This window comes from Notamacropus eugenii, chromosome 6 (genome assembly GCF_028372415.1).
Source record: "Notamacropus eugenii isolate mMacEug1 chromosome 6, mMacEug1.pri_v2, whole genome shotgun sequence".
NCBI lineage: Eukaryota > Metazoa > Chordata > Mammalia > Diprotodontia > Macropodidae > Notamacropus > Notamacropus eugenii.
The window spans coordinates 377,804,390-377,817,279 of NC_092877.1; the positions used below are offsets into that span (position 1 = coordinate 377,804,390).

Genomic DNA, 12,890 nt, shown 5'->3' on the forward strand with positions numbered 1-12,890 from the left:
ACTAGATCACCCTGATGTTTCTCCCCACTCTGGAATTCTGGGAGCTCCTCTTCTCAGAATCCTCTTCCTCCGAGGCTCCACTCTGATGCCACCTCCTCCATGCAGCCCTCCTTGATCCTCCAGTGGGTCGTGTTTAGTCCTTTGTACACATTTTTGTGCTTTTTCTCTCTTCTCTCCCAGTAGAATATAAGCTCCTTGAGGTCAGGGACTGCTTCCTTTTTGTCTTTGTATACTCAGGGTCCAGTAGGTCCTTAAGAATGTTCCACTGAATCTAAATGAATTTCACATTTATCGCATTTGAATTTGGGTCTAGCCTCAATCTCTTTCAGCCTTTGCACTATTCTCTGGATAACACTGTCCACTCTGCCTCTGGCTTTCCCCTTCTAGGCTCACAGAGCTGACTCAACTAGGAGAAAGGCTCCAGGAACAAAACGCTAAGAAAGAGAAGACCATATCTTCCCTAAAACTGGACATTCAGAAGCTGGTGTGTGTATTTACCAAGACTTTTCTCTTGGGTGTTTGCTGTCATTCATGTCCCCAAGGCCTCTTTGCTTCATAAAGATATTCCTCTCTCTGAATGCAGGAATCCACCCAAACTGGAGGTCTCCTGGAGGTGGAGGATCTGAAGGGTGAAATGGAATCTTTACAGCGTGTTTTAAACCACATCACAAAGGTGCCATGTCACTCAAGGGAAATTGCAACAGAATAGATTTAGAGCTGAGAGAAACTTAGAGGGCATCAAGTCCAATTTCCTCATTTTAAAGATAAGAAAACTGAGGCTCTAGGAGGCAAAGGGTCCTTCTCAAAGGCCACATCTCTAGTGCATTTCCAGGGCATGATTTAAATAGAAGAGAGGGCAGTTTGACCACAGCACAGAGTTCATAAAGGAGAAAAGAGAATAGAAAGGAAAAGGAGAGACCAATCAACCAACGAGGGTTTTTTTTCTTCCTGCAGACCCACTGTGACCAATACTGTGAAAGGCCCTGTCAGGGACACAGGACACATGAATTATTACTTTTATGAGGGGAGCTGCTTGTTTAGTTGGTGAGATGAAACTGATGGACCTGATGCAGTTAGCCAGAGATATAGGAGGGCTCATGAAAATAGTCTTCATTGTATGGTGATATTTAATAATATTTTAATAATTTAATTTAATAATATTAATAATAAAATATTTCATCATCTTTTCACATCTCTGTGACCCTAGGCAGGTAACAGTATTTAGGATTGTAGATTCAGCAATAGAAGACCCTTCAAGCATAACCCTCTCATTTTACAGAAGGAGAAAATGGAAGTCCAGAGAGTTTAGGGGACTTGGGCCCAAGGTCACACCGATAGTGAGGGGCAGATCTGGGATAAATCTCTTAACTTCATTATACCTCAGTTTACTTGTCTGCGAAATGAGGAAAAAGCTACTGGCAGGGCCAACCTTCCCAGGTCATTGTGATAATAAACACTAGAAGATTTGTAGATAGTGAAGTGTTTGATGTATCTGTGACCAGGAAGATGATGGTTATCGATTTTTTCCTTTATCTGTTCCCTTGAAGTTAGTTCTAGCTGATACTGAGTGTGAAGACCTTCCCTCCGCAGAGAACCGAAGGGCCGGAGGACAGAAAGATCCTGGAAGACAACCCTCCCCTGGGGGCTCCCGTTCTCCTCCTCCACAGCAGGCATCCCTGAGCCAGCCCTACTCCCGGTTCCACCAGGATGCAACTCTGCAGACCATCCAAGAAGCCCTCCAAAATAGGTGTCAACAGGAACAGGTTGGGAGGATTCCCTAGCCTGCAGGGCTGCTTGTGTACAAAGAACAGGCCAGTCAACGGAACCAGGGGCTTCCCCCCAAATAGACTCTTCTTCTTACTAGAGAGGACAATAATACAAATTCATCTCCTTAATTGTGTGTTTCCCAAAATGCTACAGTCAGCTTGCTCAGGTCAAGATGACAGGCAGGAAGGGAGGGTAGAGTAGATTGAAGGAGAATTGTGTTGTGGATGAGAATCAGTTATGCTTGGAACAGACAACCAGAGGGAGCAAACCAGATCTCCTACAAGCCATGGAAATTCATAGAGCTTTCTTATCATAGACTTCTGTAAAGGACTTTGGAGACCACATGATCCCCCTCCCCCATTTTACTGACTAGGACACTGAGGCCCAGCTAAGGGAAGTGATTTCCCTAGGGTCATACAGCTTGTAACAGAGCCTGGGCTTGAGCCCACATGCCCAGCTCCCAAATCATGTCTCCCATGGATATTTCCCACAAGGGCTAACTCAGGGCAAAATTGTAAATTGGTGGCTTGTTTTCAGGGCCTACCCCAACTCCAGAACCACATATCCACCTCATTGCCTCATCGCCCTCATAGTAGCCCACACTCTAGACCTTTCTTTTCTTTCTCTGATCCTTCAGAACTCACTTTCCTGTCCTGCCAACCATTAACTATAATCCTCAGGGCTTAGAAGAAATATTCCTCCCAGGCAGCATGCTTACGGTTTCATAGGGATCCTTTTGAGGCAGTGTTGGAAGCCAACCCAACAGTAATCATCATGTCACAGTGGTGTGGTGGAAGTGAACAGGAGATGGGACCTAAAATTTCTAAGATCCTAGATCTAGGACTGGAGCAGACTCAGAGTTTAATCAATCCCACTCTATAATTTTATACATGAGGAAGATGAGGCCAAGAGGAGAAGTGACCCAGGAGTGCAGGAGCATAGATTTCAAGCTGGAGAGGACCTCAAAGGGACCATCTCTGTCCTCTAGGTTTGCTCCTTCTGTACGTGTAGCGTGTGTGAGTGAGAACGTGGTATATGTGGAGTTATCTAATTGGACTCATAGCTCAGCTCCTACCCCTGGCAAACACCACTCTCTTTCCTTTCTGCATTTCATCGGAGTCAATTGTACAAGCATGGCACGATGGAGTCTGTCAGCCAAGTGTGACAGTGTAACTGAATATAATTCTTTACCTGTAACCACAGAAGAAAAGGACCAAAGCCAAAGACAGGAAGGGGCTTGGCACCCTCAGCCTCTCTCAGACCAAGCAGCCCACAAAGCATGGGAACAAAGAATGAGCTGCTCAGATGTAAAGACCTCCCCCAGTGCAGTCCCTCATAGAATCCATGGGGCCATGCCTGACTTCTTGGCTGGATCCAGCTTCTGGGCATCTCCTCCTGTTCTCCCTTGACCTCTGTCCTGCCATTGGCAAACAATTCCAATCTGGCTCTCCAACTGCTTCCAGACACAGCTTGTTCACCACCTGGGTCAGGACCATCCCTCCATAAATGCCCCTCACTAGCAGAAATGTAGGAGCCAGGCCTGGGTACAGAGACCTAAGACAAGAGCCCTTTCACTGGACATTATTGCATCTGGCCCTCAAAAAAACCAGTATGCCAACCACAGATCCTGCAAATTCTCCTGTCAGCCTGAGGGTGAGGGTGGGGAGTGGGGAGACAGGCATAGCCACGACCCCCATTGTAGGGGGAGTTGCTTTATATCAATGAAGTCACAGGCATAGTGCCCTCAAAATAAAAAAAATGACAAGGATACAACCACCAGGTTCCAGACTGAAGGGAGAAGGACATTGATAGGATCAGACCATGCCCAGCTCAGTTCCATTCATTTTATAGATGAGAAAACTGAGACCCAGACAGGTTACGTGGCTTGCCCAATATTACTCCCTACTCAGAGGCAGAGACTGTTTCATCGTGTGTCCTCAGACCTGAGTCTGACAGTGCCCATCATCTTCATCATTGCTGTCTTGATTAAGTAGGGTCAGAATTTGAACCCACTTGGAACCCAGTGCTCTCTCCAATGAACACTGCTTTCTTCACTGGTCTCCCCAGAGGGATGGATCACAACTCCAAAATCCCCACCTCTGACTTTGTGAAAAAGATGCCACACCGGCCCTCACATGTCTTACAATCAAGCTGGAAAGATGAGACACATTCACTAGTGACCAGTTTTCAGCTAGAATGTGAAAAGCTCAGTCAGGACCAAGTGCAACGAAAAAGCTGGGAGAGGTGGGGAGATCACCACCACATGGAGCTGTCAGAGGCAGGGGTGGGGGTTGGGGGGTGCTAGGATTCAGAAAGGATGTCACCTGAGCTGGCTCTTGAATTAAAGGATTTCAAGAGTCAGGGAGGAAGTTGAGGGAGCAAAGAAAGCATGCCAGTTCTCTGCTGATAATGGTCTAGGCCCCTTCCCAGCCTGCATCCCTCAAGTCCCTGGAATGCCTAGCTCTGTAGGGGGGCTGGTCCAGGGGGCTGCAGGCGAGGCCCTCCCAAGCTCACACACAAACCCATTGTTCTCAGGGCTGTTGCATCATGGGGGAGTGAGGAGGGCCGCTTTGGCTGCACCGAAACCTCTTGCATAATGCTCAGTGTGTTTTTCTAGGGAATGAGGGTTAGGAAACCCTTGTTCTCTGTCCCTCCTGTGTGATTCCCTCCTTCCTCCATCTTGGAAGCCAATTTTCCCCAAGAGTCACAGGGGTGGGTTCCACAAAGCAAGTTCCCAGGGGTGTGTGAGATAGCCCTAGTTTGGCTCCTGTCCCTGGAAATGGTTCAGTGACTAGAGATGATCACCATCCCTAGAGATGATAAAGGACCTGAGCCAAGCAGAGGTGAGGGGTGGGGAGGGTGCAGGAGGACTGTGCAGGAGCCAAAAGATTCACATCTATGTCCTTGTTCTGTCCTACAATGTCTCCATGTTGCCATTCACAGAATCACATAACTTCAGACAGTGATGCAGAGGCCCCCAGTAGCCCAGCCCATACACACAAGGAATCGCCAGCATAATCATATCCCCAACAAGTGATTGTCCAACCCACGCTTGCACACCTTCAAAGAAAGGAAACTCACTACCTCACCAGGTGGTCTTTTCCACTTTTAGACAGTTCTGTTTTTTGAAGTCTTTCCTGACAGGACGCTTATCTAACCAGCCTCCTCCATCTTGAACTTGTGAGGCCAAGTGCAAGGCTTGACACTGATTCCTGCTGAGTTTCATCCCTTTAGGGTTCTGAGTGTCGTCCATTGTGTTAGCTCTCTGCCCCAGCTTGATGTCATCTGCAAATGTGAGCACACCATCTTTGTCTATATCAAAAATTAATGATAAACAGGCTGAAATGAACAGGGCCAAGCACAGGGCAGTGGGATTGCTCCACTGAGGCCCTCCTTCCACAGTGGCCATGAACCAGTGAGGACTTCTTTTTTACTCCAGCCACCCAAATAACTCTCAACCCATCCAGTTGTCTTATCCAGTCCACATGTCTCAGCCTCTACTTCAAGGACAGGATGAGATATTTTATCTAAAGCTTTGCTAAAATCCATGGGCATTTTTCCTCATGTATCTTTTTTAGTAATCCTGAAATCAGGAAGAACTGAGTTCATCCTTGTGCGCACACACACATTACCTCAGTTTCTCTTCTGTAAAATTGGGGTATAAAATCTGTAGTCCCTCCCTCCCAGAGTGTTTTGAGGATTCAATAAGATAATGCATGCAAAGAAAAACTTTGTAGACATTAAAGAGATAGACGAATAACAGGTCTTGAGAAGAAAGACGAGGAAAGAGACACCAGAGAATGAGAATCAGGATGCAGAAGGAGGGGATAAGTATGTCAAAGACAAGTTCTGTCAATCTTAAAACTTCAGGTCAGATCAATTCCTGGTAGAAACTCCCTTTTAGAGCCTAAGAGCCTTAGAGCTAGCTGGAGTACTGAATGATTTAGTGACTTGCTCAGTGTGTGTTCATTGGTCTGGGCCCAAAAACAAAACAAAAACAACACTGAAATAAATTTATGGGTAACTTCCAGTACAGAACAGTAACAATAACCAAAATAACAATAATTCCCATTTATAATGCCCTTTAAGGTTCCCAAAGGATGCCCAGGTTCCATTTTGGCTCACTGTCCCATTTTCCCTTTGACTGGGCAGGAGCTGCGGCTGCAGCTGGAGTCCTGTCAGGCCACCGTGACAATGCACCAGAAACAGCTGGCCGATTGTCAGAAGGAGATTCAGGCCACAGAGTGCCAACTACAGGAGCTGAGACAAGAGCGAGAAAAACTGCTGGTCGGGCTAGAGGACCAGAGACAAGACCTGGAATGCTGCAAAGCCTCTGAAGAGATGTTGAGAAGGTGAAGGAGGGTGGATCTTACTGAAATGGATTAGCTAAGAGCAGACCAAAACAAAGAAGGGGACCGTTTAGGTAGCCCAGAGATATATGGGCTGACCTAAGGTTATATAGAGCTATAGATGCTTGTCCAGGACTGCCCTCAGGAAGGCTGTGGACTTGAGCATGTCTAACTTCCAAAGGGTATAACTAAAATAGAACAATTGAAATTTAGGGGGGCACTAACAGCAATTACACTCTTTCATGAGGTAGAAAAAATTGATCTTATCACAGAATTAACGATAGTAGCTGTCTGTTGTTCAGTCATTCATGACCCCATGAGCACAGCACACCACACCCTTCTATCCTCCACTATCTCCTAGTCGGTCTAAGCTTATGCTCATTGCTTTCATGACACTACCTATCCATCTCACTCTCTGCCATCTCCTTCTCCTTTTGACTTCAATCTTTCCCAAAATCACTGAGTCCCATCTTCTCATGTGACCAAAGTATTGACGGTTCAGCTTCCGTATTTGACCTTCCAGTGAATAGCCTGAATTAATTTCTTTAAGTATTATCCAATTTGATCTCCTTGCTGTCCAAGGGACTCAGTCTTCTCCAGCACCACAATTCAAAAGCGTTGACTTTGTGGTGCTCAGCTTTCCTTATAGTCCAAATCTCACAGCCACACATGGCTACTGGAAAAACCATAGCTTTGATTATCCGGCCCTTTGTTGGCAAGTCTCTGCTTTTTAGCATGCTGTACAGGTTTGCCATAGCTTTGTTTCTAAGGAGCAAGTGTCTTTTCATTTCGTGGCTACAGTTACCATCCACAGTGATCTTTCAGCCCAAGAATATAAGATCCGATACTATTTCCATCTCTTCTGCCTCTATTTGCCAGGAAGTGATGAAACCAGTTGCCAAGATCTTAGTTTTTTTGATGTTAAGCTCAAAGCCAGTTTTTATACTCTCCTCATTCAAGAGGTTCATTAATTCCTCTTCACTTTCTGGTGTCAGAGTGGCATTGTCTGCATATCTGAGATCATTACTATTTCTCCCAGTAACGTTAATTGCAGCTTTTGATTCGTCTAGTATGGCATTTCACATGATACATACTGCATAGAAGTTAAACATAACAAAGAATATAATAAATTATATTCTAGATAAGGAATATAAAATAAACACTATAGTCAATAGGGTGATGATACACTGTCTTGTATTCCTCTTCCAATCTTAAACCAGTCATTTGTTCCATGTTCACTTCTAACTGTTATTTTTTGATCTGAGTACACATTCCTCAGGAGACAAGAAAGATTATCTCGTACTCTCATCTCCTTGAGAACGTGTCCCCATTTTGTTGTGATCCATATGATGAAAGACTTTGGTGGAGTCAATGAAGCAGAAGTAAATTTTTTTTCTGGAACTCCTTTGATTTTTTCATAATTCAGTGAATGTTAGCAATTGGGTCTCTAGTTCCTCTGTCTCTTCGAAAACCAGCCTGCTTTTCTGGGACTACTCAGTTCATATATTGCTTAAACCCAGCCTGCATAATCTTAAACAAAACCTTGTTGGGGTATGAAATGTGCTCAGTCGTTTGGTAATTTGAACATTCCTTAATATTGCCTTTCTTTAGTATTGGGATGTAAACTCATCCTTTCTAATCCAATAGCTGCTGGTGAGCTTCCCAAATTTGCTGGCATATTGAGTGTAGCACCTTAACAGCATCATCGTTTAAAATTTTAAATAGCTCAGCCGGAATTCGACCACCTCCACTAGCCTTACCTTTAGCAGTGCTTCCTGAGGTCCACTTCATTCTCCAGGATGTCTGGCTCTAGATCAGCACACACCATTGTGATAATAAATGAGGTTAAGGTCTTTCTTGTATAGTTCTCTATATTCTCTCCACCTCTTCTTAATCTCTTGTACTTCTGCTAAGTCCTTACTACTTTTATCTTTTAGCATGCCCATTTTTGCATGAAATTTTCCCTTGATATCTCTAATTTTCTTGAAAAGATCTTGTCTTTCCCATTTTGCTGTTCTCTTCTATTTCTTTGCATTGATCATTTAAGAACACCTCACCTCTCCTTGCTCTTCTCTGGAATTCTGAATTCAATTGGGTATATCATTCCCTTGCTCTTTATCTTTCACTTTCCTTCTTTCCTCTGCTTTTGTAAAGACTCATCAGAGGCCATTTTGCTTTCTTGTTCCTTTTTAAATGTTTTTTGTTGTTACCTCCTGTACAATATTGCAAACCTCTGCCCACAGTTCTTCAGGCACTCTGCCTACCCTAGTTCTTCCATTTTTAGCTCAAACTACAAGGGCATTAGTCAAAAATAAGACCTTAAATCAATAACTAAAGCCAGACAACTGGGGTGTGGTTCTAGGATGACAAATTTAGAGGGCACCTGCAGACCTTACAGAATTTCCTTGGTGGACATATGATCAAGTTTAGCACCTCAAGAGTAAAAGAGAGTTCCAATAGAAGAGACCAGAGGGTGGGTAGGAGTGACTTCTAGTCCAGCCCAATTCCATCATCACTCTCAAAAGTCGTGTCCTCGAGGTGTCCTGAGGTTTCTAATTCCCTCAAAGTACTGCTGCCACTCTAGCGCCTTGTTCAACTGAGAGTTCACTCCTCGGGACATGTCTCAAATGATTATGGTGTTACATGCATTGGGCATAAAAATTCCTGTTGTGGCTTTGCAAAGTCTAACCAGTGTATCAGAGGCAGATGAATGACTAGGTAGGTGGAAGGAAGGATGGATGAATGGATGGATGGATGGATGGATGGATGGATGGATGGATGGATGGATGGAAGAAGCTTGTATCATGCCTTGACTGCATGTCAACAACTGAGCCAAATACTAAAGATATGAAAAGGAAAGGAAAGATAGTTCCTACTCTTACAAAGCTAAGACTTTACTGGAAGAGGAGGGCTTCAACATAGATACCGAAGAGTGGTGACCAAAGAAGAGCACTTTGATTTGGGAAGTTCTAAAGGGGCTAAGCAGAGACATAGAAAGAGCAGCTTTCTCCCAGCTGAAAGTTAAGACATTCAGACTTGATCTTGATCTGGGCAGCTAATTACAAAATGGAAGAGGGAATAATTGAAGCCTAGCTAAAGTACTTAGCACAGTGCCTGGAATGCAGTTAGTACTTAATAAATACTTGCTGACTTGACTTGCCAACTTGGAGAAGCTGCCTGATATAATGTTTCAATAAATAAATGAATTCATTTAGAAGCAAATGTCAAAAACAGATCTAGGTGCTTTTGTGAGGTGCCCTGGGAGGGCTCCACACCTCTGTTTCTTCTGAGAGGAAGATAAGTCCTACCACAGGAAGGCCACTGATCACAATTCTAGCTTGGTGGACTTTGGGATCATAATATTCATAAAGGGCTGAATGTTCTCCAGGTCAGTCATTCACTTCCGGTCTCTGGAAGTTACTTATTTGGTCCTTTTGTCTACCAAGTGAAAAAGAACTTCTCAAGGTCAAGATTGAAATAAATACCCTAAAACACGTTAGGTCCCCCCAGTTCTGGACATAGAGCTGTGGTCCTAATACTATCAAATATTGTTTGACCCATTCAGGGATGAGTGGGTAAGGAGCAATCATTCATTTTAGAGACATTTACACCATCCATGCTATTCCTTGTATTGATTGAATGACAAGTGAACCAAGAACCCCAGCTGTCACTTGGGTCACATGACTATGCCACCAGTAACATTCCCTGTTCTAGAGAGACTGAAGTCAGAGTAATGGTGTTTTCAAAGCATCATGTACACAACGAAGATTGAGTTGAGTTCCACACAACGTTGACATTAGCTCAGTTCATTTGACTTAGAGGTGTGTGTGAATTAATTGAGACAAGCAATAATTCTGATATGGTTTCCTTTTGTAACAACAATAGTCACATGTGTATGCTTCTAGCGATACTAGACTGATTCAAAATGTCTGTTTTGACAAGATGAAGCCAGATTAAGCTGGTTTTCTCACCTTCAGTTAGTTTTCTGCCCCAAAAGTGCCATATTTTATTTCATACGCATGCATTTTACTATTTTTTGTTGTGTTTTTAATTCTATGATTTTCAAAATTTCAAAAATTTCTTCAAGGAAATGTGTGAAAGTTGTAGTTCCTAAAGAGCACACTTCAGTGACTATTAGAGATATTGGAGGGGCTTTTGGTATGAGGAAATCAAGTGTTTCAAGGATTATTCAAACTCACAATGAAATGGAATTAGTTGCAACAAAGCACAAAGAAAAGTATAATGGGGAAAACCCATCATTTTGGTTTTTCTTACCTCAATAGGGCCTTATTCTTACCTCAGTAGGGCCTTACACATAGATATTTAATCAAAGCTTATTGAATCCATAAGCAGCGATTAAGCACCTAGTATGTGACCATCACTGTGTTAAGTTAAGGCCTAGGGATACAAAGAAAGGCAAAAGATAGTCCCCTGCACTCAACTAGCTCAAAGACTAATGAGGGACATAACTTGCAGACAACTGCGTACAAATAAGCTATAGAGAGGATGACTTGGCATAGAGTGGATTTCCTCCCTTTCTGCCCTGCAGGGAAAAGGAAACCTTGGAGACCAGGGTAGAGGACTTGACCCAAAGGTTAGATCTTTCCTCCCTGGAAATCGAAAGGCTCAAAGTCACCAACACAGAGCTGCAAAGGCACCTAGAGCAGCAACAAGAGGAGATGTCACGAAAAGAGGAGAAGAGTCAGAAGGACTTGGAAACAGGGTGAGTGAGGCTAGATTCCAGAGGTCTTCACTTTGCCTGTGCTGTGCTGAGATGAAGGGGGGCAGGGGTAAGCCCCAGGAGAGCCTCCCCCAGGGCACTCTCTGGGGTGTGAAATTTCTCAGTGGTCCCTGGCACCAGTTGGAGATGTTCAGGGGTAAAAGAAGGAGCTTTGTTGATGTTGTTGAGTTGTTTCAGTCATGTCCAACTCGTTGTGACCCCATCTGGAGTTTTCTTGGCAAAGGTACTGGAGTAGTCTGCCGTGATCTTCTCCAGCTCATTTTACAGATGGGGAAACTGAGGCAAACAGACTTGCCCAGGGTCACCCAGCTAGTAAGTGTCTAAGGCCAGATTTGAACTCAGGAAAATGAGCTTTTCTAATGCCAAGCCCAGCACTCTCCACACTACAGCACCCCCTAGCTGCCCCAGACGGGGACCTCAGGAATCAATTATCTAGTCCAACACTCTCCATCACATGGAGGAAACTGAGCCCTATAGAGGAGAAGAGACTGGCCCGTAGTAGCTCTGGGGATCAAGGCACTGGATCCTAGGATCATAGATTTTAAGTTAGAAGGGAATCTTAGAAACAGAGAATTCAAGTGACCATTCCAGATGGACAGCTGCTGAGGGTCTGAATCCAGGGTCCTAGCCACCACCTTCTAAATGACCATTCTTTTATGCAATTGAGCAGTCAACAATGGGCACAGTGCTGGGCATCGTGCAATGCCATTTTGAAACCATCCTTGCCCTCCAGGAGATTCTGTTCTAAAGGAGATACTGACTCAGTGCTCTACAGCTTGTGGGACAGTCTCTGATGCCACCCAGAGTTTGAGGTGCCATGTCACTTTGTCCCTAACAACAAAGGGCAATTTCATGGCTACAAAGCAGCTCCACATATATTTGAGGTTCACGTGAACCTCAAAAAAAATGAGACAGATATGATAGACTTTATGCCCATTCTCCAGACAGGGAAACTGAGGCTTAGAGGGGATGGAGGGATGAGTCCAGGCCAATGGGTTTGCACAAGGCAGATGAAGACTTTATCCCAGGGCTTCTGACTTCCAACCTTGTGATTATTTCATTTTAATTAGAAGAGTGAAAGGTAAATGTGTGCTTAATGCAAGGGGAAAGTTCTTAACAGGTAAAGAAATCTCAGTGTGAGATGGGCTTTCTCAGGAGGTGGTGAGCTCCCTGTCCCTGCATGTCTATAAGCAGAGACTTATCAGAGATGCGCTTTGGAGGAGAGGGATTCTTGGGGATCAGTGGGACCAGATGTCCTCAGGGGCCCTTCACACTTTGGGGTGCTGTGACTGTGCAATGAACGGTTCACACCAATAGCCTTTGAGGGGTACAAGCAGGTCCTGCAGCAAGGACCTCTCCCATTTTAAACATAAGGAAATCTAAGTTCTTAGATCTAATGTGACTTGGGCAAGGTCACTCATCTAGAGAGCACTTGAACCCAGGTCCTTCTAACTCCAGTCCAGTACAATTTATACTCTATTACGCATTGCCTCACTAGACCACCTTGCTTCATTCAACAGCACCTATTAAGCACCTCCAATGTGCACAGAGACTGGAAGTGCTGGAAGGAATGAGCAAATGAAGTCATTACCCTTTTCTGAACCTCAGTTTCCTTGTTTTTGACATGGCTCTATGGTTAGGGTTAGAGTGAGATCCCACCAAGTTGTAGCAGTTGAAGCAGAGCTTCTGATCCAGTGGGCAGAGCTGGCTTTGGGGCATGATGAGAAAGAAGTCAATGTAACATGTTTGCTTTCTCCCTCCCCTCCCCCTTCCTATCCCCCTTCTCCCTCCCCATGCTCCTTCCCCCTCCTCATTCCTCTCCCCCTCCAGCCAGAGAAGCCTGAAACAATTAGAGGAGAAGGTCTCAGACCTGAAGAAGGAGTTGGTGATGGTGAAGGAGTCCCTGAGCCAGGCAGTCCTGGAGAAGGAAGTCCTGGAGAGCCAGAAGGAAGATCTCCGCTGCTCCCTCACCCAGGTATGGCCAGCTGAGGCAGGGCCTCCAAGGTCATCAGCACCACTTTCGGGGGGAGGCC

General features: G+C 44.7%; 1 protein-coding gene across 1 annotated transcript in view; it reads left to right on the plus strand.

Annotated features, from left to right (window-relative positions):
• CROCC2 (ciliary rootlet coiled-coil, rootletin family member 2) overlaps positions 1-12,890 on the plus strand; it is a 167,111-nt gene that overhangs the window by 76,040 nt on the left and 78,181 nt on the right. Inside the window, exons 10-15 of the mRNA XM_072618755.1 lie at positions 388-484; positions 584-673; positions 1,548-1,763; positions 5,920-6,119; positions 10,666-10,839; positions 12,688-12,832. Coding sequence (XP_072474856.1) covers positions 388-484; positions 584-673; positions 1,548-1,763; positions 5,920-6,119; positions 10,666-10,839; positions 12,688-12,832 — 922 coding nt within the window. The remainder of the gene's footprint in view (positions 1-387; positions 485-583; positions 674-1,547; positions 1,764-5,919; positions 6,120-10,665; positions 10,840-12,687; positions 12,833-12,890) is intronic.